The sequence below is a fragment of the Ambystoma mexicanum genome, chromosome 5p, assembly GCF_040938575.1.
Source record: "Ambystoma mexicanum isolate Mex_15411 chromosome 5p, UKY_AmexF1_1, whole genome shotgun sequence".
In the NCBI taxonomy this organism is placed as follows: domain Eukaryota; kingdom Metazoa; phylum Chordata; class Amphibia; order Caudata; family Ambystomatidae; genus Ambystoma; species Ambystoma mexicanum.
The window spans coordinates 661,957,383-661,982,979 of NC_090930.1; the positions used below are offsets into that span (position 1 = coordinate 661,957,383).

The window sequence follows — 25,597 nt, forward strand, 5'->3', positions numbered from 1 at the left end:
AACACTTTCATGGTATGGCTAGAAAATGCTATGTGCTAACATCTAAATACAGTTTTAGTAGAGAGGGCAGAAAACACTTTCATGGTATGGCTAGAAAATGCAATGTACTAACATCTAAATACAGTTTGAGTATAGAGGGCATAAAACACTTTGATGCTATGCCTAGAAAATGCTATGTCTAGAATCAGTTTTCACAGTAACAATAGTTTGCAGATAACGAAAGTGGCAGTACCGACAGTAATGACAGTAGCAGTATAGATCTTGTAGTATTACGCCTAGGAGTAGTGTTAGTCTATGTGGGTGTGCACAATTGATAGTGGTCAAGGTATGCAAGAAAACTTTCAGGTGTTAACATTGTAATTGTGAAGTGAACTTAATACCATGCACATGTTGCAGATATGGTACATAGAATATAATGCACGGGCAGATATTTCTGAGGTTGCAAACGTCGGGTAAGAAAGGAGGCGGAAGTGTAAGACTTAACAGAAAGGTTATTACATGCAGGTATTTGGGGCAATGAGGTGCGTGAAACGAGAGAAGGCAAGAGTTGCGATACAATAGGGCTATGTGCCGGCTGGTGGCGAGGTACTTAGGTTCATGAGAGTATGTACTCGGAGAAGGGTAATAGTACCATGGACTAGGCAGCTAGCTGGGCACGCGCGATGCTCGTTGGTGGTGAAGGTACCACGGTTGATGTGTACTGTTGGGCACACTGCCTTAGAGGCTTGCAATTAAAAAGTACCTTGTGGAGAGTTCTTGAGGTGGGTCCGTCGTGCAGAGTGTCCGGCTGACGGCTGGGAAGGCGTGGACAGGGTAAAAGGCCTGAGTGCAGGCCTTGGTGCTGGAGGCCAGCTTACGCCTGCCGGCTTGAAGATTGGTCAGTATAAAATGCTTATCAGCCAATGAGGCGAATCAGCAGCCTGGAAGTGCCTGCACAAAGAATAGGCAAGCTACAGATGTCGGGCGGCCATCTTGGAATGGCGCCCGCCGGATCGACTCGGAATGAATCAGATTCAGGAACAGTGATTTAGCGCTGTTTAGCGAACGTTGCGGCAAATGAGGAATAATTCTTATGCCAGGTTAGGTGGTGCGCATTAAAGTAGCGCTTTAGGACAAATTTCGGCGGTTTTGTAAAAATGAAAGGTGAGCCCACGGGCCTACCTCTGTGATGGGGGGAGAAAAGGGGAGTGTGGTGGGGGTAAAGAGAGAAGGGGAACGTTGAGTAAGGAAAGAGGGTAGGCTGGGTGACGGTAGAGGGGGTAGGGTGGGTGGCAATAGAGAGAAAGGAAGGGTGGTAGAAAGAGAGGGGGGTAGGGTAGTTGGGGTTAGAGAGAGGGGCCGGGATGCGTTAGTGGGGGTAGTGAGGGTAGGGTGGGTGGGGTAGAATGATTTGGGGTTAGGGTGGGTATGGTATAGAGAATGGTTGGGGGTAGAGAGGGTGGGTGAGGGTAAAGCGAGTGGGTTAGGGTGGGGGAGAGAGAGTGGGAGGTAGGGTGTGTGGGGTTAGAGAGAGTGGGGTAGGGTGCGTGAGTGCCTGTAGAGAGATCAAGGGTTGGTAGAGAGAGTGGTGGTAGGGTGGGTGGGGGTACAGAGAGCTGTGACAGGGTGGTGGGCATAGAGAGAGCAGCAGTAGGGTGGGTGGCTGTAAAGAGATCAGGTGAGTGGGGGTAGGGTATGCGGGGGTACAGAGAGCAGGGCTGGGTGGGTGTGTGGGGTTAGAGAGAACAGGGGGAGAGTGGCTGGGTATTGATAGAGCAGGGGTAACGTGAGTGGGTGTGGTTAGAGAGAGTTTGTTGAGAGAGCAGTGGTTGGGTGGGTGGGCATAGAAAGAGCAGGGGTATGGTAGAGAGAGTGGGGGTAGTGTGAGTAGGTGGGTGTGGACAGAGCAAGTAGGGGTAGTATTATTCTTTAGAGTGCTTTGGTAGGGCGGGTGAGTGGGCATAGAGAGAGCAGGGGTAGGGTTGGTGGGTGGACACACAGAGAGCAGGTGTAGGGTGAGTGTGGGGATAGATAAAGTGGGGATAGGGTGGGTGGGGGTAGAGAGAGCCGGTGTAGGGTGTGTTTGGGGGTTTAAGAGAGTAGGAAGTAGGCTGGCTAGGTGCCTGTAGAAAAAGCAGGGCAGGTTGGGTGTAAGAGAGCAGGGGCAGGGTGCGAGGGTGTAGAGAGCAGTGATAGAATGGGTGGGTGGGCATAGATATAGTGGGGTATGAAGAGTTGGGGATAGGGTCAGGATAGAGAGAGTGGAAGTAGGGTGGAGTAGAGAGAGTGGGTTAGGGTAGGTGGGGGTCCAGAGATTCGGTGTAGGGACTTTGTGGGTGGTAGACAGAGTGGGGGTAGGGTGGGTGGGAGTAGAGAGAGTGGGGGGAAGGTTGGCCTACCCTACTCCTGCTCTCTTAAACCCACCCACCCTGCCCTGCTCTCTCTACAGCACTTCCCCACCCTACCCCCCCCTCTCTAACCCCACACACACACCCTGCCCCTGTTCTCTGTACGGAGCATCGCAGAGTGTTGGCGGAGGGAGCACAGTGAGAATGGAGCCGCTACTTCGACAGGACCAGGGAGCCACTTCAAGGACCCGTAGTCAAGCCCAGACTCAGCAGAATGGAGGTAACGGGGCGGGCAGGCAAACATGCCAACCCTCCCGATGTAGGCGGGGGTCTCCCGATTTTGAAATGAAAAATATTGCTATTTTTCACATTCACCCGCCTAAAATAATTCTAGCCTCAATGCATTCCTATGGGGAAATTAATTTCTCCCGAATTCTCTCATGAAATCTCCCTCTCTGGTTGCTCAGAATGTTGGCATGTATGGGCAAGGGGCCCCCTCTGTATCAGCAAGGCATCGGCAAGTCGATATTATGAAAGCCAGTGGAGGGAAGCAGAGTGCCTTCATCCCCCATTCGCGCCCCTCTACTTCCGCTGGTCAGTGTACGGGCTTCAGGGTTCTCAGAAGCAGCAGCCCAGCCCCCTTTAGAGCCGGCAACTTGGGATGATAGCGAGTCCGTGTTCGCAAGTACTTTTTCTCTTCAAGTGACTCCCAGGGAGAAAATCCATGAGAGTCCCTCAAATTTGTCGGAACCTCGGTCTCCGGGCAGGCGGGTGTGGGGGGTTCCTTGCTTAGGGGGAGGGCCAATATTCAAATGGATAGCAGTGTAGATATGAGAGAGGAAAGAGCGGACGAGGTTGAAGAGCAGAGGGTGGGGCTAGGCCTACATTCACCCTACCATCAAACATTTTACCTCTGCAGACTAAAGTCATTCAAGGACTCAAGCCTGGAGACATGGCCCAGTCGACAGAGCCTAATGTCAGGATTCATAAAATGGTGCCAGTGGTCTCCCTGGGTAAAAAGAGTAGTGGAATACAACTGAAAACAAGGAGCAAATCCCTCTCAGAAGGAAAGACTATAAAATGGCACTTCAGAGCAAGGGATCATGTTCAGAGGATTCAAAATAACTAACAGAGGGGATTGCGAAACAACATCATTGGTCTGACACCCTCAGAGGAACAGTGGCTGAGTGTGTCAGATGCTGACTTGTATGCTGGTTCTGCCCAGAGTGCTGCCCCTTTGGAAGAAATCTATGAAACTCAACCCTGTGAAGTGAATAGGAGGAGGCAGTGGAAGGGCTCCTTGCTGAGTGAGGTTTCTATAGATATCAATAGCAACAAAGCCCCCATGTGGTAGAGACAGGGGCCAAGACTAGTGTCGAGTTTGAAACCCACCAGAGAGAGTACCAACCTGCAACGGCCAGGGGGTGTGCTGTTCCGGGCCCCCATACAGATCAAACAGAGCTCTGCTTGCCCTCCTCTAGTTCCCAGGCACCCGAGAAGCGACTAATGGAGTACCTGAGTCAGATGGATATAGATAACCGGGGAGGGGGGGGAGGAGGGGAGTAAAGGGGGGGCTAATGGAACAAGCAGAAACACTTTGATCTTTTTTCGCTATTTGACACAGATTCTCAAAAAGAGACAAAAACCTCAATAAAAACAAAAGGAAAGACAATTGAGGTTTTAACGAAAAAATGAAAAACTCTTCAAGGTCAAAAGCAGTGACTGGAGGTGGAACTAGAAACTTTATCAGAAATCTAAGAATGTTCTCAGTGGCTCCTCCTAGTAAGGACCCTGTGAGGATAGCTCAGCGGCAATGTGCTTGCCTTGGAAGTAGGACGACACAGAGCAACACAGGTTCGATCCCCGGGTCTGCGCTTAGAAACCTCTGGGTATTGAGCACGTTTTAAATACCCTATCCTATCCTATCATATCATATCTATAAGGGACCAAGGGTCAGGGGACTTCAGAATAAAAAGAATAAAAACAAGGAGCCCAAACGATGACCTGAGGGAAAATTCAAGCAGCGGTAGGACAGACCAAGAAGAAAACTCTATTTTCGAAATTGAGGAAGATCTGCTGATGCGGCTGTCAACTTATGAGGATCCCAAAACGGATGACCAGGCGAAAGTCTTTTGTGTCCAATTCTACAATGTGTGGTGGGGATTCAGATGAGCAAGTGTTGGTTCAGCAAACAAAAAACAAATTCTTTGAAACTTTAGAGGATAAGAGGGCCAAAGTGGCCCCAAAGCAATTCCCACAGGTGAGCAAACTCACAATGATGGACAGAATGGTTGAGTAATCATGAAGAGATCGGCAGCATCGAGTGTGGGATAAGGTCAGTCCCATCAAGAAGAGACTGCGTGTGATTCCAAACCCTCGTCAGACGGGGAGGTCCCTGCCAAAGAAACAATAGAATCGCACTGCTACCTACAAAGTATTCTTGGAGAGAGTACTGAAAGCGGATGACAGCTCTTCCTGAATCGAGCTAATTTAATCGGCCTCCTTCATAATGTGCCACTGCTCAGAGTCATTGAACCAAAGAACATAAAGATAGTGGACTTCCTGAACAAACAATAAAATGACAGGGTATGTTTGCATATGGCCACCTCAGCTGTGGCAGCCCTTATGGTATGATATGATATGATGGTTTATTTATATAGCGTTTATACACAATGTGTTTCAAAGCGCTTCACGACATAAGTATAAGTGCTAAAACACAAATAGGAAGGAAATGGAAAGCAGACAGATGACTACCGTACTAGGCTTGATGACATTTCTGGTAGAGCCGGAGAAAACACAAGGCGAGGGAGAGGGAAGGAGAAGGGGGAAGAGGAACAAAACAAGCAACTATCGTACTAGGCCTGAAGACATTTTAGATAGTGCTGGAGGGGTAGGGGAGGAATAACAAGTAAGGAGGGGGGAGGAGACAAACAAAGTTACTATCATACTAGGTCCAGGGACCATTCAGATAGAGTAAGTGCATAGAAAAAAGTAAGAGGGGGTGGGGGGACAGAGAAGGGGAAAGGGAGAGGAGAAGAGAACATAGAAAGGAACAGTGAAAAGAGCAGAGAAGCAGAGAGGAGAGCGAAAAATAAAAAAGAAAAAAGCTGCAGAGGTCAGGGAGGCACATAATGTTGCAAGGGAACAAAACAATGTAGGCAATGATTCACGAAGACAGTGGGCACAGCATGATTCAGGGCCAACCTGAGTGGGAGATCCCGGGAAGGTCCAGCATGAGAGTTGAGGGTGGCGAAGCCCCAAGTGTCAATGTGTCCACAAAGTCAATCCAAGCATTGGCAAAAGTCATTGATAGTGAACCCTTCGTGAGCCAAGACAACTCCAGCAAAGAAAAGGGGGAGGGGCACACAGCAACGTCAAGGGGGACCAGGGGGATGGGGACAAACACCAAACATCAATGAGGACCAGAGGGGGTGTGGGGAGGCATAGAACATCACGGGGCACAGAGAGGGGGCTGGGATAGGCAAAGAACATCAAGGGGCACAGAAGAGGGGGTGGGGGGGCATAGAACATCACGGGGCACAGAGAGGGGGTGGGGGAGGCATAGAACATCACAGGGCATAGGGGGCTGGGGGGAGGCATAGAACATCACAGGGCACAGAGGGGGTAGGGGGAGGCATAGAACATCACAGGGCACAGAGGGGGGTGGAGGGAGGCATAGAACCGCACGGGGCACAGAGGGGGAGGCATAGACCATCATGGGGCACAGGGGGAGGGCGGCTTAGAACATCACAGGGCACAGAGGGGGGGTGGAAGAGGCATAGAACATCACAGTGAACAGAGGGGGGAGGCATAGAACATCACGGTGCACAGGGGGGGAGCAGGGAGGCATAGTATGGGCGAGGGGGAAGCGTTACGGAAAGTGGACAGGCAGATGATAGGGCCTTAGGAGTGGGCCTTGTGAGGAGGGCTGGCCAAGTCTGCCGGCCTTCTGATTGGCAAAGATGTAGAAGGCCAGGGCCAATCCTAGGCCTCCAGCAGCAACAGAGCAGGCACTCCAGTGTAGAAGAAAGGACACAGCCATCTTGGAATGGCAATGCCACATGTAGCCAGTGGGGCTTGCAGGAAAGTCATACATAACATTGTTAAATTTGCTCATATAGTTAAACATTTTATCCAGGAAGATGTTGAAGCCTGAACATACAATTTATCAAATTTACCAGTCCACTGTGGCACCATCGTGCGCCGAGAGTTCCAGTCAAGGGGGTGGGGGCTTACCTGCATGATGGTAGTGCAACGAGTGCGCTGCAGTGCTTCTGATGGTGGGGGGAGCCTGTCTGCAGCCGCTCTGGTCGCCGTAGGAAGAGAATGACGTAGTGAAAGCCAATGATGATTTGAGGGCTCTTGGTTTTGACTTGAAAGAGTGTGATTCTTTAACCTCTCCGGATCCTGTAGCCGATCAGAGTGCTGCAAGAAAATGGGGGCAACAGAAACTGCTATATGAATGAGGGAGGGATGTCCAAACCTAGTAGAGACTCATCTGTGAACCTACAAGGCCCGGAAACCATTAGGATAACTATAAAAGGAAGGGCATATGAGAAATCAAAAGATAATTGCCCTAGGAGAATGGATATAGTAACAAGCATCTCTAACGAGGAATCATGGGACTGGTTATCAAGAGCCCTCACCTCACCGCTTAGAGAATAGAGCGAGATTAGGGAAGTACCTGATGTTCTACAAATTGGATCATGGAACACCAGGGGATTTGCCCATCTGTTTCGCTCATTAGACCCGAGGCTTGCGAAAATGGATATTCTGTGTTTCCAAGAATCATGGCTGCGAGAAATTCCAATCTTGGACGGTTACACGGGATACCTAAATAAAGCGACCAAAGGGGCAAGAGGCAGACCTAGTTCTGGTCTGCTAATGCTGGTGAAAAATAAATCTATGGGGAGGGTCTTGAGAGTCATACACCCTAACACCCTGATGCAGATCGTAATAATAAAACTACAGGACAATGAAAATCCAATGCAGGGAATGATGGTCCTTTTTCATTTGTATTGGACACCCAACGCCAAGGACTCAACTTCTTTCATTCTGCTGGTAATGAAGTGGATCGACGACCTAAGATCTCAAATAATAGATCCATGGCTAGTCATTTGTGGTGACTTGAACATTGATTATCTGTCGAAATGAAATGGTGGGGAAGGGAAGCCCCGGCAAAACAAATCAACATGAAGCCAACAATGGATGGAGGAATCCCTCATAAGGGATCTCCATATGGTAAATGGTCAAGTAAAGGGAGATCTGGCAGGTGGCAAAACTCAGTGCTCCGCTCTTACTAGTGCAACGTTAGATTATTTCTTTGTTGCAGGGTCTACCTTTGCAAGGGTGATTTCTTTGAGCATCCTCTCTTCAAAACAAAGTGACCATAACCCGTTGATTCTAACTTGTGTAAGACCAGCCCAGAATGACCTAAAAAAGAGGAATGTGAAAAGCGGGAAGCACAAAGGGGCACTGCAACCAGGCAAAAATAGGCTCTGGATCATCCCTAGGGCAATTCCGGCGTTAACAGAGGCCTGTGGAACCAGAACCTGGATGAAGGTGTAGAATATGAAAAATGCCTGGTTTCCTTCATGGAAGAATCTGTGCGAGATGGCAAAAATTGTTTTACGAGAAAACATGTATATGATGAAACAAAGTGCAAGCTTTCACAGGACCTCAGATGTCTAAAAATCTCTCCCATTAACGACAAGACTTCTGGAAAGTAAGATCAGAAAACAACAATACAGGAAGTGGATTATCTCTCATAGCGCTATTCTTTACCAAAAAGATGCTGAATGCACGATGATGGCTTTGAACACGTAGAATTCGAAGTATTTTTGGTCACTGCTAAATGGTAAAGAAGAAGACAATGGTTCTTTATAATTAAACCCGATAAACGAATCTGGATGGGCCGAGCATTTTGAAACCCTCTTTGGTCAGAAAACTGGTAAAAACACCACCTGTCTACCTGCCCTACAAGAATCGTGGTCTATCAACTTTGACAGAGACGAAATCAGAAACATCACCGCTAAGGCCAGCACCTCCTGTGCTCCGGGTCCGGATGGCATGACGAAAGCCATGCTTAAAGAATCCCCAGAACTTTGGACAGACGTCTGCATGGAACTATTTGGAAGAATCACCCAACTTGGAAGAACACTAACATCTTGGAAAAAGTTGGTTGTGGTTCCGATTCAGAAGATAGGTGATAGACTAAATCCCCAAAATTACCAGCCAATTCCCCTCTTGGATGTTTTAGGAAAAAAATGTGAAGGCATACTCCTGAAGAGACAAAAGGAGTGGATAACAAAGTCAGAAAATTATGATTCCAGGCAAACCAGTTTCATTAATAACTTAGACTGTGGTTTGAACCTTCTACTTATTAGCCTTCTCAAAACAGAGAAGCTGAAAAAGAACGAAAGCCTATATATGGCTTGTATAGACATGGAGGCGGCCTTCCATTGTATTGACAGGGAGAGGCTGTCGGCCAAAATGACTGCTAAAGGCTGCCCCAATGATTTAGTGGTGGCTATTAAAGACCTTTATACTGGGACTACCTTGCAGATTAGACTGGACCAAGAGGGGAACCTAACAAGTGAGATCGAAACTTTAAGGGGCCTGAAGCAAGGATGCCCCTTACCCCCCATTCATTACAATTTTTTCATCAGTGATATGAAAGAGGGTTTGGGCCCCCCAGATCGTGCTCCTCAAAGATCAATGGAATTTCTGTGGGTCGGCTGTTGTACACCGACGACCTGGTACTTCTGGATAGAACACCGATGGGCCTCCAAAAAAAACGGGATGCCTTACAGAAATAGGTCGATTTGAACGGCCAGAAATTTATGCCAAAAAATCTGAAATTCTGGAGATCAAAAATTCAAGAGGGAGGAGAAAAAGAATCCTGTGCTGGAAGTTGGGATCCAATCGAATAAGCCCTACGGTAGCAATAAAATACCTGTGCGTTATAATCAGTGCGAACAGGAAGGAAGTCGGCTTCGATCGCAAGCCTGTTCCTGAAAACAAAACAGCTAAGAGCTCAAGGCCTGGCGATTGAGAGGAAATATGGGTTTGCCATGGGAAACCTGGGAGAAAATGGAGAGCAAATTTTGGAAGAGGATATTAAGGCTCTTAAAGGCGATCCCTATGGCCATTATTAGACACAAACTGGGCTTCCTATCCCTACATGTGAGAATTGTGTGGAGATCCCTGTCCACTTTCAGCAAACGTAATTTGCCGAACTGCCCTCCACAATATCAGATCATAAAAATGAAGGAAGTGGGCATGAACTACTGGCCCCTGAATCAATGGAGAGATACATGTCTGCAAATCCTGGAGAATCTGGGACTCTCTGTGGACATGTGGTGTCAAAATCCTCTTCAGGTCAAAAGGGCCCTATGGACGCCAGATTGGTTTGAAACGGAAACTAGAAGATCGGCCTCCAGGATTCATACGTTATCAAGATCCCTTAATGGCCTTCCAAACATTACACCAGAGTATTTAAAAAACTCTCCCAAATCAAGAAATAGAGATCTGGTGCTGAGATTTTGATTGAATGTGTTACACACAAAGACAGCATTACACAGATACAGAGTGGTTGAGGATGATAAGTGTCGTCTGTGTAAAACTGAGCGGGAATCACTGCAACATCTGATGTTATTCTGTCCAGAATTGAGAGTGGAGAGAATACTTTGCTATATGATAAGATGAATAACACACTGGGTATGGCTGCAGAGGCATGGTGGGAGTCCTTCGACAAGGGCTCAAACATAGCTGTGTCTTGGGTCCTGGTGTCATTTCGTAAGCTGGTCTTCTGGAAGAAATTTAAAGGAATCAAACTGGAGTAACATTTGCCTGTAGGCTTTGAAAACCATAATAGGTGCCAAGAGCTGACTCTTTCATGGGATTATGGTGAAACGATGATTGGAAAGGCCCCAGGAAGGGAGGGGTGGTTAGGACCGCTGATGGATGGGGGGGAAGTTCCCACATGTTTGGGTGGCTCCGCAGAGCCAGCCCTTTCAGCTTGTATTGGAGGGAAGGTTCTAAATTATTCTATACACTGCAATTTGTTTTAAGAGTTCTCTTAGCTATGGACGATAATGGAATGTAACGGATAACAAATGTTTTTGGGGCTGATTCATGGAACTTGTGCACCGAAAAATTGGGATTTGTGAGCCATTCTGCCCGTAAATCCCCATTTGTTAAACAGGGATTTGCAGTCAGAATGGCACACAAATCCCTGTTTTTCGACGCACAAATTCCATGAATCAGCCCCTTTGTTTTAAACTGAATGGATAAATAAATAAAAAAATAACACCGTCCAAGTGGAGTTTCTGTCAAAATAAAAGGGCCTATACTAATAAACCTATTTCCAATCCTTACTTCTAAATAGAAATGGTGTGGGAAAAATGATGTATGCAAAAGAAATGTGTTCCAGAAACAATATGTTAGGATAGTTGAGCAGTTGGCTTCCCTTCCCCAGGTTTTCAGCACAAGACAATGTGCTACACTCGAGCTTCGCACACACTCTGGCTTCTCTGCCAAGAGGACGCAGTTCAAAACATAGGTATCTGGACCGTCTGCGCCAAAGTGTCTTTCCCAATTAATGTCTCTTATTGCAGAGTGTCTGGCGTAACAAACAAGTACCAAGTTCCTTTCCCATCAGGATTTTCACATTCACAAGTTCTCTGGTTTATTGTTCACCATGGGTCTGCCTCCGTCGGGCTCGGACCCCCTTAAACACAAGTTCCCAATTGGTCTCCCTCCATGTGGTGTTCGAGCTAAAACATGGCGCTGGTGCGCAGTGCATTCTAGGGGCACTCAGAGCCATAATGGATATTTATCCATGCCTCAGTGGAAAGCTACACTTGCTTTGCGAAACAACATGTGTTCAACATTATTCGCTGATGGGCTTGGAATGCAGGCCTTCCCAGCCAAGGACACGGCACTGGGAAAGCTAAGATCCGCAGGTGCCGGCTGGTAACCGATAACAAGGTTTGTTTTGGTTTGCTATGCCTGCGCCAAGGTTTTGAGATGAGTTATGGAATTGTTTTCCGGGGCGTTTAGGAGAGGGAAGCGCTTTGCTCCTTGAGGTTACTGTCGGTTGACCCTGCTGGCAACCAACGGTCACCCATCAATGCGCAAGCGCATTGCCAGAAGGTTCGAGAAGTTGCCACCCCTTGTTGAGGAGGGCATATATGCGGAACCCCTCAACGGTCAGACGGGACAAGCACAAAGACCTCAGTCGGAGGGGGGACGCTCCAGTCCGACATACCTGTGGGCTGTTGTGCTCTCGGCCTGGCTGTTATCGGGGTCTTTCAGCCGCTTCTGGCGAGATGAGGTTTCGTTAAGTTACGCCCACGGTGATGTATTCTTTCTTTGACTTCTTTATGTTTTCTGTGATCTATGTCCATGTTAGTTGTATGAGTTATTTCCATGTACCTGTAAGATTTGAATAAATAGCTGTAAAGAGCTGATTATCTTCTTAAGTGTGCATGGCTGTGAATTATTGTTTTTGGGTTGAAATATTTGCTCTATAATTGTATTGGTGATTTATGGTAGTTCCGTGCACTTTTCAGAGGAGAGCAATACGTCTCCCTGCGTTCAAGGTATTGGCTCTGCAACTGTACTGGTGATAAATTACTGTCCGTGCACTATTGGCGAGCAATACACCCGCCTAAGATAATTCCAGTGCCAATACATTCCTATGGGAAAAACAAAGGTCACCCGATTTTCTCTCTCAAAACTCCTTCTTAGGTGCATCTGAATGTTGGCATGTACAGTCATGCCAACATTCATCAGGCCCTGAGAGGGGGATTTCACGACAGCAATCAGAGAATGTATTTTTCCCATAGGATTGCATTGGAGTTATATTTATTTTAGGCAGGAGACAGTAAAAAATAGACCACTTTTTCATAAAATAATAGGGAGTCTCCCGCCTAAATCAGGAGGGTTGAAACATGCCAACACTCCCGATTTAGGCTGGAGACTCCTGAGTTTCCATGAAAAATAGCAATATTTTTCACGTTCTCCCGACTAAAATAAATATTCGCCTAATACATTCCTATGGCAAAATGTTTGTCTCCCGATTTCTCAGACGAAATCTCCCTCCCAGATGTTTCAGAATGTTGGCATATTTGCCAACCCTACAGATTTAGGCATTAGGCTACTGCCTTTGAAGCAGCCCTACCACCTACAGATTTCAGTGACAGATCCTACTGCTTTTTACAGTGGCAAGTAATTTATGTGATTCTAAGGCAGGCTCCAGGACAGAGCATGCAACACATTTATTAGTCTGTCTATAACAAACAGTGAACTGGTAGGTGATTACTTTGATTGCACTCAGACGCATAGCTCTCAACCATATGTCTTGCAAAGGCGGGTGAAATCACCCGATTTTGTTTTTGGCGGGTGAGAGGCCCATTGGAATGAATGGGCGTGCAGGAGGCTTGGCGGGTGAGTCAGCCCTTTACAAGGCGGGTGACACCCGCCAAAAGCGTGTGAGTTGAGAGCTATGTCAGACCAATCCACTGACCTGACAGCTGCGTGACTCTGTCCTGCATTCTTGCCGGTACAACTCTTAGGTGAACCAGCAGTGAAAGCAAGTGGCAGAGTGTAACACCATCACACAGCATCTGCTGACAATTCGGTGTTAGCATTCAGAGTTATACATTTTTAACATTTCAACATCTTTCCATGTTGTGCTGTTTTTATGTTTTGTATTTTCCTGTGACATCATTGTTATGGGAATTATTATTTTTCAAACTTGAAAAATCATAGCTCTCAACTCACACGCTTTTGGCGGGTGTCATCCGCCTTGTAAAAGGCTGACTCACCCGCCAAGCCTCCAGCACTCCCATTCATTTCAATGGGCGTCTCACCCGCCAAAAACAAAATCGGGTGATTTCACCTGCCTTTGCAACACAAATGGTTGAGAGCTATGGAAAAATCCTACATCTTTTTGGTCACATAATGTTGTCAAGTATGTGTTGGCATGTATGCTTTCTTGCACATATTTTCTCTTGCTCAGCATCAATTGCACCCTCTTTCGATGGCTTTCTCCATTGCTCTATTACCCTTCTTATTCTATTGCATCGTTCTTTGAAACTGTGCACACTCTCCTCATTGCGCCCTGGTGCTTATAAATGCAAAACGCAAAGAACATCAGTAAACGCCACAACTATTGGCACTGGCAATGCTTATTTGGTTGGGAGTCGGCTTGTTTTGAAGGGGCATTCCGCTTGTTTTTCCCTTACGACCTAGCTAGCCTCATTTCGTACGGCGCTTCCGTTTTGACGCCAAAGGGAACGTCAGCAAGTTAAGGCAATCGCAGAAACTAATATAAATATGATATAACTTCCATTAGTATGTCTGCAATCTAATTACAATAACATGTTCGCATAATCAAAAGGGGTGTACACTTATTGAAATAATCGTTTTACTGAAACGTCCCCGTTGCATCTACAGGTAACCCGACGGCCAGATGTTTTACACTAGGTAAATACTATATTGCACTATATTGTAGCTCAACTTCCCTCGAATCCAGTTGTATTTCCCGGGGTGTACATAGAGTCTAGTCTAGGGCTGCTCTATATGATTGCCCACTCTATGATTTCTACGTACGTTTGTACATCCGGTTCACACAAGCGACGTATATATATACTACTACTTCCGGGCTATGTCCTTCCTCTTAGGCCCGTTGATGCTGGCAAGATGGTAAGTTTAATGCTCTTGCTGTGAAAACGTAGTTCATCCGAGTCCATCCTTCGATAGCCGTGCTTTCCACCTCAAATGCCTACTCCTCCTGGAGAGCTGGAGTCCTTGTCCTATGGAGCAATTAATTAATACGTCGGGGATAGCCATTATTCAGCGACCGGAGCCTGTGCCTGTGTTTTGTTTCGCGGTTACCGCTGCTAACATCCCCTGTGAAGTTGAAGTGTTCTGGGGTGGCATCGGGGTTGTGGTGGTCTGCCACTCAACACAGAGTTCGCTAGAGAGATGTTTTAATGTGTATGCAGTGGGTCCGGTGCCTAGTGGCTATGGCTGTTTTCCAGATGCCCCCTCTGTTTATATTGCTTGTCGTTTTCCCATGTTCTTTTTGCTATCGTGGGTGATTCCCGTTGCTTAAGTCAGGTGTGCAGCCAGTAACTTCAGGCATTATGTCATGAAAATCATACCTGCCGTGTATACAGCCCAGCGTGCTTACCATTCCTCCTGGGATGCTCCATGTTTCGCATGCTTCCTTCCACTGACTGTTTTGGTATTTGGACACGCGCTGTATGAATCATGGCTATTACGACTAGGTTACAACTTAAGTACCCTAGAATTGTTAATGGGAAGTGGAAACGCGTCCGCTTGCTGAGTTCTCAATCGTAGTCAATTTCTTCACTGTATCTAAGGGGAAGAGGTGGTCATTTGCTGTGTTCAGTCTCCACACTCGGCTCACCAACAGAACCCGTGCCCCCACGCAAACCATACCAGATCGAGGCAAAACATTGCCAGCAGTATTGCCAGAAAGGGCGAATCATTTACGGCCCACGTGTAATCTGAATCGAGCCCAATCACACACTTGCATGTGCCTACATTTTGTGGTCAAAATGGGTTTTGCATGCCCCTTCTGAACTGCCTGCCCCAGCCCTATTCTTTGCCAACGGCCCACTATTCAATGCCACATATCTCCTAACTGATCCCCCCCCCCCTCCAGCGCACAGCTGTCCCAATCTTTTTCCGGCAAACTCGTTTATCTACCAGTCCTGCTCCCTTCCTCTTAACTACTCAGCCCCAGCTTCTCACACAACTGTCCTGGCCCTTCCCCTGTAAACAGTGCTACAGACTGCCCCATGCCGCCTATCTCCTTACCGGTCCTGCTCCCTTCACCCCACCTGCCACCCTTCTCAACTGCTCAGCCCCATATCAAACTACCCCACTCTTGCCCACCCGTCAAGCCAGTCTCCCAAAACTGCCTACCCCTTCTCCCCCAACTTCTACAACTCCCTTTTTGCCCCTGCTGATCCTCCCCAACAACCCACCTTATCAGCTGATCCCCTTCTAGGAGGGACAGGTCTCCGGCGCTACCAATAACGGCAGAATTTTCCAAAATCTGCAGGGAACTAGCCAACCCCGCCTAACTTCCTCTCCTGTCACACCTAAAGTAAGAGTTGTCAGCTCCAAGAAGGACTCATCTAAACAAGTCTCAGCTTGCTTATCCAGGACCATTAAGGATAACATTGACTCTCTTGCCCCTGCTCTCGCATCACTTGTCACTGGCTCTCCCCTTAAGCACTCCCTTGTGCGCCCACTCATGAAAAAACAATCCTCTGACCCTACCTTCCCTGCCAGCTATCTCATCACCACCTTCCTGGAGAAGCTTGGCCTTGCCTCAACTGAACTTGTTGGTTGTCTCCATGACCATCAGTCTGGATTCCGAGCATCCAGAGGCACAAACTACTCTTCTGAACTCCCCGGCTGTCCTTAATCTTTATCTCTCCGCTGCACTACCGTTCCATCCTCCTACAAAAGCTCCAATACACTTGGTATATTGGAACGGGCACTGGATTGGCTGTCCTTTCTCCTCGCTGACAGGTCTTCCCAAGTCATCTTGGGCCCTTTCTCTCCTACTGCCATCTCCACCTTTAGTGTTCCCCAGGGCTCTATACTCTTCCCCCTAGCTCTTAAACATCTACCTTGCACTCATCTCCTTCAAACTGTTATTCAGATGACATTCAGACTCCCTGGCCCTAACTGCCCGTCTGCCATCCAGTCCGTGCTTCCAATGATCTCTGCCTCAACGCCTGTAAAAGGGAGATCTTTCCCATTGGGACTCCTGCTCCCTCCTTTTTCCCCTCACTCTGCCTTCCTCCTTGAGCCCTGTGCCTTCAACTGAAGCCAGAAACCTTGATCTACTCCTCCCTCACACTCAGGACATGGACAAGAACCGCTTCCTCCTTCTCCGGCCCCTCCATTTTATCCAGAATAGGGCAGCGAGATTTATCCTTGGCCTTAAGCTCAGGGACAGCATCTCTCTTGCACTGGCTCACGGTTTCTGCACAGACCCCCTGCATCATCCACAAGGCTGTCTGGGCCCGGGGACCACACTATCTTCAACTATAATTCACAAAATACTCTCCCTCTATACACACTTTGCTCCTCTGGCACCAACTTTCTTTAGTTGCTAAACATAGGGCAGGGGGTCGCGCTTTCCTCTGCTGGCTCCCTCCTTTGGGATAGCCTGCGCCATGAGCAGTATCGTCTCAAATTCTGGAAGCTCCTTTTCCTCCCCTGCTCTAATCCCGCAGTTGCTGAATCAGTAGTGTCTTGGCACTTATGCATACTCGGGCCCTGACCTCCCACACCAATTTTTCCCCAGCTCCTGTCTAGCCGCAGCACTTTGCATCTGCACACTCTTCCCATAACGCTTGTGGCTACCGAAAGGCTCAGAAGGGCTTCCTGAAAGCCAGCGTGCACTTAGCCAGTTCTCCACGAACAACCACTGATTTTCCCCTTGCTTGGGTATAACATGGGTTTTTCAGTTTGAAATGTCCCTGCCATCACCCATAAGGTTTGCTGATGGCGAGGGAAAGTGTTTGTGATCTGGCCTGGGCAACGCTCTCTCAGCCAGGCCATCACTTTAAAAAGGCTTACTCTACGGAGCAAATGTCTTGCTTTTCGTCACTCTTTAAACTGGCAAGCTTGGGCTTGGAAATGAAGTGGTGCTTCAGTACCAATTTTTGTGTTGCGGGCTCCCTCTACAACGTGTGAACAAACACTGTCAAAGCGGTTCTGTTCAAACTAGCACAAAATCTGCAAAATTGTAATTTCCTGCACAGTTGTGCGGCAAATTGCCTAATCTGGAAGCTCTGGTTGCCATTGACTCGCTGTGCCCCTGCTACCTATTGTCTATTGTAATCTTCTGTCCTGAACATACTATACCACCTTTTCAAACTTGTATGCCGCTCTAAGAACCTCTGTGTGCGGCCAGCGCTGAACAAACATTCAAACATATAAATGAACTGCTTTTATTTACTCAGAGGTGCTTGGTTTTCCTACAAATCTTTGTGAGCGATCAAATGGGATGTTTGTTGGGGTTGTCTCCTTGGGGGATTTTTTTAATTTAATAAGGGGTACAAATTGTGCACTATACAACAAACGTGGAAAATTGGCTAATAAGCCAGGCCGTTTGCAATCGGTCATGGAAAAATCAATCCATGAGTGATACATTTGCATACACACTTGCACCAATATATTCTAATTTAAGAATATGCACATACTTGTCTTGCTCATAGTGCCATAAGATACTGCTGGCTTGCCATCAAAAAATGCCATGCCAACAAATTGGCTGTAATGTCTTGCTAGTCTAAACACGAACACTGTTTGCATTAGCCATGATGCCCAGTAAAAATGTCATGTCTCATTAAGAAATCGTAGCTAGATTAGCTGTGCCGACTAGCCACGTAACTGCGCTCATCAAGCTCAGTTTATCATGTCCAGTAAAACATCCCATATTAAGGAACTGTTCTTGCTAACTGCATGCAGCCATTCATTCACTCGTGTATCTGCATGAATGTTGTGTGAATGATTGAGAGCTGAATGCATGATTGCTTGTGTATGAAAATGTGCTCTGATGGGACACTGATGCAGATAAATACCACGGTGGAAAAAAAGCATGTTCTGCAGTGTAATCGGCAAGAATGTTTCTTATCATGGTATTGCCATGCACAATTGTTGCCTCCATGCCTGTAAGCACATTTATGTGCACAGATGGTCACACACCCGTACAGCCTCAAGCATTCACATGATACCCACCAGAACACTCCACTCGGGCATTCTATAAATACGTTCTGATTCCATATAGACATGCACAGAAGCAGTCGTGTCCCCCTAAAGCAGGCTTCTCCACCCTTTTTAAATGTGGGGCCGAAGCATTAACCGTCACCCGGTGGGACGGTGAGCCAAAAAGTCAACAACCTCACCCAAAGCTCTATTTAAAAGCGATGGTGTGACCTTTGACACAATAGCATCACAGGCAGTGATGGCCATGCAGTCCCAGATAGCTTTTGGGTTCAGGGGCAGTGATCAAAGGTTAGTTTCTTGTGGTTTCTTCCAGTGTTAATTTTCCGAAATGGTGGGGGCGACCAAGCAAGAATATTGAGGGTCCCCTTTTTTCCAGATATGGGGCTGAAATAGTGCACTTTACAGCAGGAAAAGTGACCCAAAAGCTGTTAGTTTATAGATCGGTTATAAAGGGGAACATGCCTAGCATATCGGCGCTGGACTGCCCCTCGGCAGGACAAAGGCTGATATGCGGGGAAATTTCTTCTCTGTGAAAAGGACAGTGAGCTAAAGACTTGGTAGATTCTCTCCCAGGGATTATTCACCCAAGAACAGGTCATTGGGCTGTGTTCGTGCTGGTAGAGAGATTCCCAGACCCCCCTTTGTTTGCATACATTAACTTTGGGTTTCACCCTAAGTTAACAGGGCAATCCAGACGTGGACCCCTTGCTCACTGTTCTTAGAGAGGCAACAGTTTCACCTCACTGATGATGCCCAACAAGGCTGAAACACGTGTATGGGGTTACTGATGGTACTCTTGTTCAGAGGAGAATTGCCTAGCATTTCGGCACTGGACTGCCCCTAGGCAGGACAAAGGCTGATATGCGGGGAAATGTCTTCTGTGTGAAAAGGACAGTGAGCTAAAGACTTGGTAGATTCTCTCCCAGGGGTTATTCACCCAAGAACAGGTCATTGGGCTGTGTTCGTGCTGGTAGAGAGATTCCCAGACCCCCCTTTGTTTGCATAAAGGGGAACATGTACATTCCATGTCACCAACAGCAGACAAGAACATTGTATGTGGCTGTTGGGCCAGCATTGTCCTGTACAAAGCATGATTGGTACTGCCTAAGCATGTGCCGTGCCCAATACATAAGCCAGTTTATCTCTAATACATTCATTACTTGTGTTAATGGTGATACCACTTCTGCCACAACTCGGTTAATATATTTATTCCTGCCATGTTGGTTGGGTACCTGTATACGACCAACATTATTGGCTGGACATCCCCTCATGGACCTGGGCTGAACAGAATTGTTCAAGCCTGCCATTGGAAGCACATTGGGCCTGTAGTGCTGGTGAAGGGGCAAAAAGGTTTGAAGGTAAAACCTGGCAGAGGCAACTAGGGAACCTCCACATTTCCCAACTCTAGATGTGGCCAGCACCCGGTAATGCAAGACTCCACGTGGCTGGTCTACCACCACATGCCCCGTAAGAGGTACGGCCAGCCTCTGCTTACCTGACATTTAGGGGCAGGGTCCCCATGCCCAGTCTCCACATGGCCAGGAAAGGGGATGGGGTACGTTTTCAGCAAACCATGTTCGCAGTGTTCCCCCTTGTGGCCGACTGCAGGTAAAGATCCCAACAGGCCATCTCCTTGCGGGGTCACCAGAGGGAGTCAGTCCCCCCACATCCTGCTCCTCTGCCACAACCATGATTTCTTTATTTCTGCAATGTTGGTCGGGTGCAGTACAAGACTGACATTGCAGAAAGAAATAAATTAATCTGGTCCAGACTCTTCAGCCTCGCAGGCCACATCAAATGGCTTAGAGGGCCGTATGTTGGACAACCTAGCAGGAAAGCCTCGTGGGGTGATGGCTTGTGCATGTACACATGAATGTGCATCTACGTGAATTAAGTGTTGTGGTGTTTATGGTGCATGCCTGCTTGTGTCTGTATATAAATGCAGATGCACATATGCAGTCACGCCTACGCTAGCTTCTCCTAATCACTAAATTAATATGAATCTTAAGTGTTCTGATGGGTGCCATGTGAGTGATTTGTAACATGGCACCCATCAGAACACTTAACTCACACATTCATATTACACCTGTGCACATAAGCAGTCACACTCCCGTATCATACACCGCTCCTGCCAGAACACTGAGTTCATGCACTCGCTGTCACTCACGCATTACAATTACCCACACCAATTTTATTTTAGAGACCAACTGGACTTCGGTGTTTTTTCTTTGGGCTTTCTCCCCGATGGAGGAAGCAGGTCAGGGGACTACCTTAACCCCTTGTGGCTGTATCAGGGAGAGGGCAGGATCACATTGCGGCGTAGGACATAAAGGACACTGTTGGGATAAATGCCAGGTGTGCCAGAGGCAGTCTGGGGATTCATCCGACTCCCAAGGGCCCAACAACCCTTTTCCCTAGAATAAAAGGAATCCGCCATGGGCAAGTTAGGACTGTGTTTTATTACAAAAAACCAACATGGATAATACAAGATTCTCCAGTACATCTCAACTTTCCATGCTTTTATCCCAGTTTTGATACTACATGTCGCTAGGTTTTTGGCGAAGGGCCCATCCACACTACTTGGTTCTGACTCTTAAAGCTATCCCCTTTAGAGGTTATTCTACTGGCTCACATGTCAGATGGATGCCCCGTCTCCAGGAACATATCTATTTGTTGCAGAGTTGTGGAGACCATTTTGCCTGAGGGTGCATTTCCACATTGCAACACTTGATTTAACTCCATCTGGATCATTGAGTACAGCTAGGCTTACCACAGGTGAGAATGCCCATTGTCTAGTTTAGCTGCGTCACGTGGTTGTGGGCCGCAAAATTGAGCACTTGGGTCTGCATTTATGAGAATTTATTCGATATCTGTAGCTGGTCCCTTGTCATGGAGTTTGGAATGTGACTGTTTTTATCTCTGACCTTGGCTGTGAGCTCGGTGTTTGCTTCGTGCAGCCATTCTGCTACTCGTCTCTTGTGTTCTGTAGCTTGAGGCCTTCTGTAATTTTATTTAGCGTATCCTCTTCTACATGCTCCTACTGTGCTAAGTTATCTACAAGTTAGTCATACTTGGTCCTACCAGGCTCCATATATACTCCTGTAGTTCCAATTTGCTCTTGGCATCTGCAAGCTAGTTCAGGATCTCTTGTTGCCTTGCAGTTTGCTACTGCTTTTGGCTAATGAAAAATAAAGCTTTGATCATATGTATGTATCTGACCTCTCGAACTGGGTATGCGATTGTTAGTGTAATGCGGTACAGGGCTGGGGGTGGGCTTCCTGACTAACGCTGCTATGTCGTGGTATCACTAGTGACTTCCACACAGTGGCTTCTTGGCGTTTAAACGATGATTAGTTTTAGTTCCACAATCTCATTCGGGTTCTCTGGATCTGCAATGGACGTGGCTGGCTGAGGGATACCTTCTACATATGTGGCAGCCAGTGATGTACTTGGGTGTTTGTCTGAAAAAGGATGAGTGATTTCGAGCGTTGGTGTTTGTCTGAAAAGGGATGAGTGATTTCGAGCGTTCCTGGCTCTTCTGCCTGTCGTGTTCATGGGAGTGCGGGTCATTCCTGGTACCCTCCAACACAACCAGCCTTTGCATTTGCAAAGAAGAAACTTTTTAGATAATGGAGAGAGTTAAAATCATTTGCTCCATAATACAAATGTTTGTTAATGCTGAGCTAGTTTCTGTGTAGGTGAAAATGAGGGGGTGGGCGCTATGGGTGAGCACAAACTGTTTAGGGGTCCATGTCACCATGTTTTCGGTGTAGGTTAGGTTGTTCCACAATTTAAACATTTGATCCAATGTTAATTTTGCTTATTGACCTGCTGAACCCGAGTCAGTCCTACATGTTGGCATGAGTGTATGAAGGTATTGCATCTCATCACCTTCTAAACACCGAGACTAGATGCTCACAAGAACCACCTCCTGCCTAAGTCAAGACATATTGTAAACTGGCTTGTCTGCTCGTAACAAGTTTACGTGTTAGTGTTACTCTACTGTTTATGCTGAACTACCAATGTGGCACTGTTATTGCCTATTGTACTGTCGTTTTGTATAAAATGTGACATTCCCTGAAACTGTTATACTATCTTTATAGGTGAACGTCCCCAAAACTCGCAGGACTTACTGCAAGAAGTGTGGCAAGCACCAGCCACATAAAGTAACTCAGTACAAGAAGGGAAAGGATTCTTTGTATGCACAGGGTAAGCCATTAACCTATTTCAGTTGTGGAATTTGGATTGCTTTCAAGTCTTGTGGTGACCTTTTCAGATTTCATATTTTGTTTAGCATTCTATTGGGCTTAAAGTAAAAGATGCATTTTCAGACTTGTATAACTTCAATGACTTGGATGTGGGGAGAGAAAACGCACCCTTGGTTTCTTGTACTTATAGTGCCTTTTCTTTAGGAAAGAGACGATACGATCGTAAGCAGAGTGGTTATGGTGGCCAGACCAAGCCAATTTTCCGCAAAAAGGTAAGTGTGTAGTATTAACACTCGTTGTTTTTTATTGGCATTTCAAATACATAAACGCAAACCCCTAACCACCCCGCTCAAGTCCAGAGCATGAACACTTCTGATACCTCTCAACTATCACATATAACTCTTCCCCTGTTGTAGGTTCAACAGCCTGACTTTTCTGACCAATAGGTTAGTCATCTTGTAGGAAATCCAAGACTACCCCCTTGCCCATTCCATTTGGATTAAGTGACCCATTGCACAGCCACTGACACCAAACCTTCTATATAGTCATGTTCGGATGGGCCCCCTTTAGATTTCCACCTTTGTGCAATCGCAAATTAGCAGCGGGGGGGTGGGAGGCCCATCATGTACACTTGTTTGCTTGGAGCTTCCTCGCTGTGGACCAAAACCCCACCTGCAACAGCAAACACCACATTTCACTCCCCCCGCACACTGGGGTCCAACCAGGGGAAACCTTTTCTGTAGCTTAACATCACTTTACTCGATTTCCCTAAACTGAATGGTCCATGTCACCCTCTGGATATTCCTCCAAATTCCCATTGCTCTTGAATGGCTCTCTAGTCTGTTCCAAGCTGATATCTAGGGCCACTGCTGATCTGGCTTGTTTTCAGTGAGAATCATATACAGCAACATAATCTGCTTCCTAGTTCTGGGCTAAGCTACCACGAAGATTTCAAATGGAGTAAAGGGTCCTATTTGCTGCCTGATCCCTGGGGCGGACTATGCCAATACCAGAATCTATCCCTCTGTTAACCTAAACTCTTGACAAACCTAAAAGGATTTCAACTCTTCGCCCTGAAATGGGTCTCTGATCATACACAGCCTGCTAGCTTACATGTGAAGTTCCCCTGCCATCCCTGGTGCATAGCATGGGTTGCAATGGATCATGGTGAACAGGGTTGAGAATGACATTGCCTTAAAGACCCGTTTGTTATACCAATGCATTTCTTTGTGTACACAATTGAGCTTTATTTGTTTTATAGGCGAAGACCACAAAAAAGATTGTGCTGAGATTGGAGTGTGTCGAGTCAAATTGCAGGTCCAAGAGGATGTTGGCTATCAAACGATGCAAACACTTTGAATTGGGAGGAGATAAGAAGAGAAAGGTATGCTTGTTGGCTAATGCACGCTTTTATACCTGTATTTAAACATTGATAGTTAACTGTAGTAGTTATGCAATATATTTTAGGTCCACTCAGTAAGAATTTCAGTATCTCGATGTTTATCTTTTGTGGGCTATTAAAAGAACAAATTAGGTGGAGTCTCATGTGAACTAGTTGACAAGAGTGATTTACTTGGGTGTTTGGTAGTTGGTATTTAAACAAAAGCACCCAGGTCTCAATATTAATACATGGGGTGGGGGGGTTAAAATGGTAATCCAGTAAGCTAGTGGCTAGGTAAAATTACTGATGGGCTGTATTTATTTGGTATTGTAGCATGGCCTGTTCAACTATCCTTTCCCCAAACCCAGTCTTTGACTACATAAGCTAAACTCGCAGGTGGTGGGGTGGCCAGGTCAAAACTTTTAAACATGGGAATTCTGTGCAAAAGGCTACACGGATGTAGGAGAAATGTTTTTATATGGTTCCTGGTCATGTGCACAACTTAACATTTTTTTTTTCTTCCTTTCAGGGCCAGGTCATCCAGTTCTAGGTCACCTTTTATTTTGAGCTGCAATAAAATAGTTAAACATAACATGTGTGGTGGTCTTTATTTTTCAAGACTGGTGAGTTAGTGTTTGAATTCAACCGACATGGAAAAACACGGCACTTGGAGGGCATTTTATTTTAAAAATAGATGCAGCGCAAATCTCGACAAAGCCACGGGATGATTAGAAAAATAGACCAAGTAAAGAGATGGCATCGCAATTAGTAAGCAGAATAACATAAGCAAATTTCTTCTTAGCATGCTTGTTCCCTCCAGTTTTGTCCTGGGTAACTATTTCTACTTAATGTGCTGGTTCCCTCGACACATGTTTCTCCAATGGCTTTTTTTTTTGGTTCCTTGGGAGGGTACTTGTTTTTATATTCTATTGAACTCGATTCTGATTGTCAGATTTACTTGGTTTGTGGTACCAGATCAGTTGGTTTCTGATTGGGAAAAGAAAAAAATGAATAGACTGGTCAGTTAAACTTTGGTTTGACAAGTATATAGGCTCTGCTAAAGGATTGTCTTATGACTAGGGGGCGGGGGGAGGCTGAACAATAACATTGATATGGCTTCCTGGATTGGCTAAGGGAGGTTAATAGAACTCTGTACGTTTGCTTTATCACAGGTTAAGGTTCTCGGTGGTTTTGAGATTAGAGTAGGAGACTTGGCAAAAAAGGGGGACCATAACCCAGAGCTACATTGAGTATTACTGCCCTTACGGCGGTGCTGCACCAGACTCATGGTATTTGGTAATGTGGCTCACTTGATATATGGAGCTATTCATTCTAACGGAGGTTACAAAATGTGCCTATATAGTTCTTGGTAATGGATTGTCTTGTGCTTTAGTCTTTTTAAAGTACATGAAAATTCAGTCTTGTCTTAAATTTTAATGGGGGTGAAGTTTCTGAAGTGACTGTTTCATAGTGCTAAATATTGATGCAATTGTGCGCATTTCGCATGCTTTAGGTATGGGTATCTAGTTAAAGGATGACAACGCATATAGCCATAGTTAGTTTCGTGGTGAGCGGTATTGTGCTTTGGCCTGAGGGTATACAAATGGGGAAAATCCCCGCTTACCTTGATTGTTCGAAAATTGAGAAACAAGAGTCAACGCCGGTGTGATAGCAGAGACCTTTTCAGGTTATTTGTTGATGCCATTGTCCTTCTGCGCTAAACTAATTTAAATGGCGTGATGACATGGTACATTGCATGATTACATGCGCAGGGTTGTGTTGTAGCTGACGCCATTTTGGATTGGGTTGAGGTGTACTAGATTGTGACAGGTCCAATAGGACAATGCAGTAATGCTTTTGAGGATTATAGTGGTGCTGTGTTTGTTGGATAGTCC

At 46.5% G+C, this 25,597-nt stretch overlaps 1 protein-coding gene across 1 annotated transcript; it reads left to right on the top strand.

Annotated features, from left to right (window-relative positions):
• The first annotated feature begins 13,894 nt into the window (after positions 1-13,894).
• Positions 13,895-24,294, top strand: RPL36A (ribosomal protein L36a). Its single transcript, XM_069613035.1, has 5 exons — positions 13,895-14,039; positions 22,217-22,322; positions 22,526-22,593; positions 23,583-23,705; positions 24,232-24,294. Exons 1-5 carry the CDS (start codon positions 13,917-13,919, stop codon positions 24,250-24,252), a joined length of 441 nt encoding a protein of 146 aa, XP_069469136.1. The 5' UTR covers positions 13,895-13,916; the 3' UTR covers positions 24,253-24,294.
• The last annotated feature ends 1,303 nt before the right edge of the window (positions 24,295-25,597 follow it).

Excerpts from the sequence above, each read along its gene's own strand:
- RPL36A (XM_069613035.1), top strand. The coding sequence starts at position 13,917 with ATGATTGCCCACTCTATGATTTCTACGTACGTTTGTACATCCGGTTCA. Across the intron at positions 22,323-22,525 it reads GGATTCTTTGTATGCACAGG|GAAAGAGACGATACGATCGT; the intron begins GTAAGCCATTAA and ends CCTTTTCTTTAG. Across the intron at positions 22,594-23,582 it reads AGCCAATTTTCCGCAAAAAG|GCGAAGACCACAAAAAAGAT; the intron begins GTAAGTGTGTAG and ends TTTGTTTTATAG.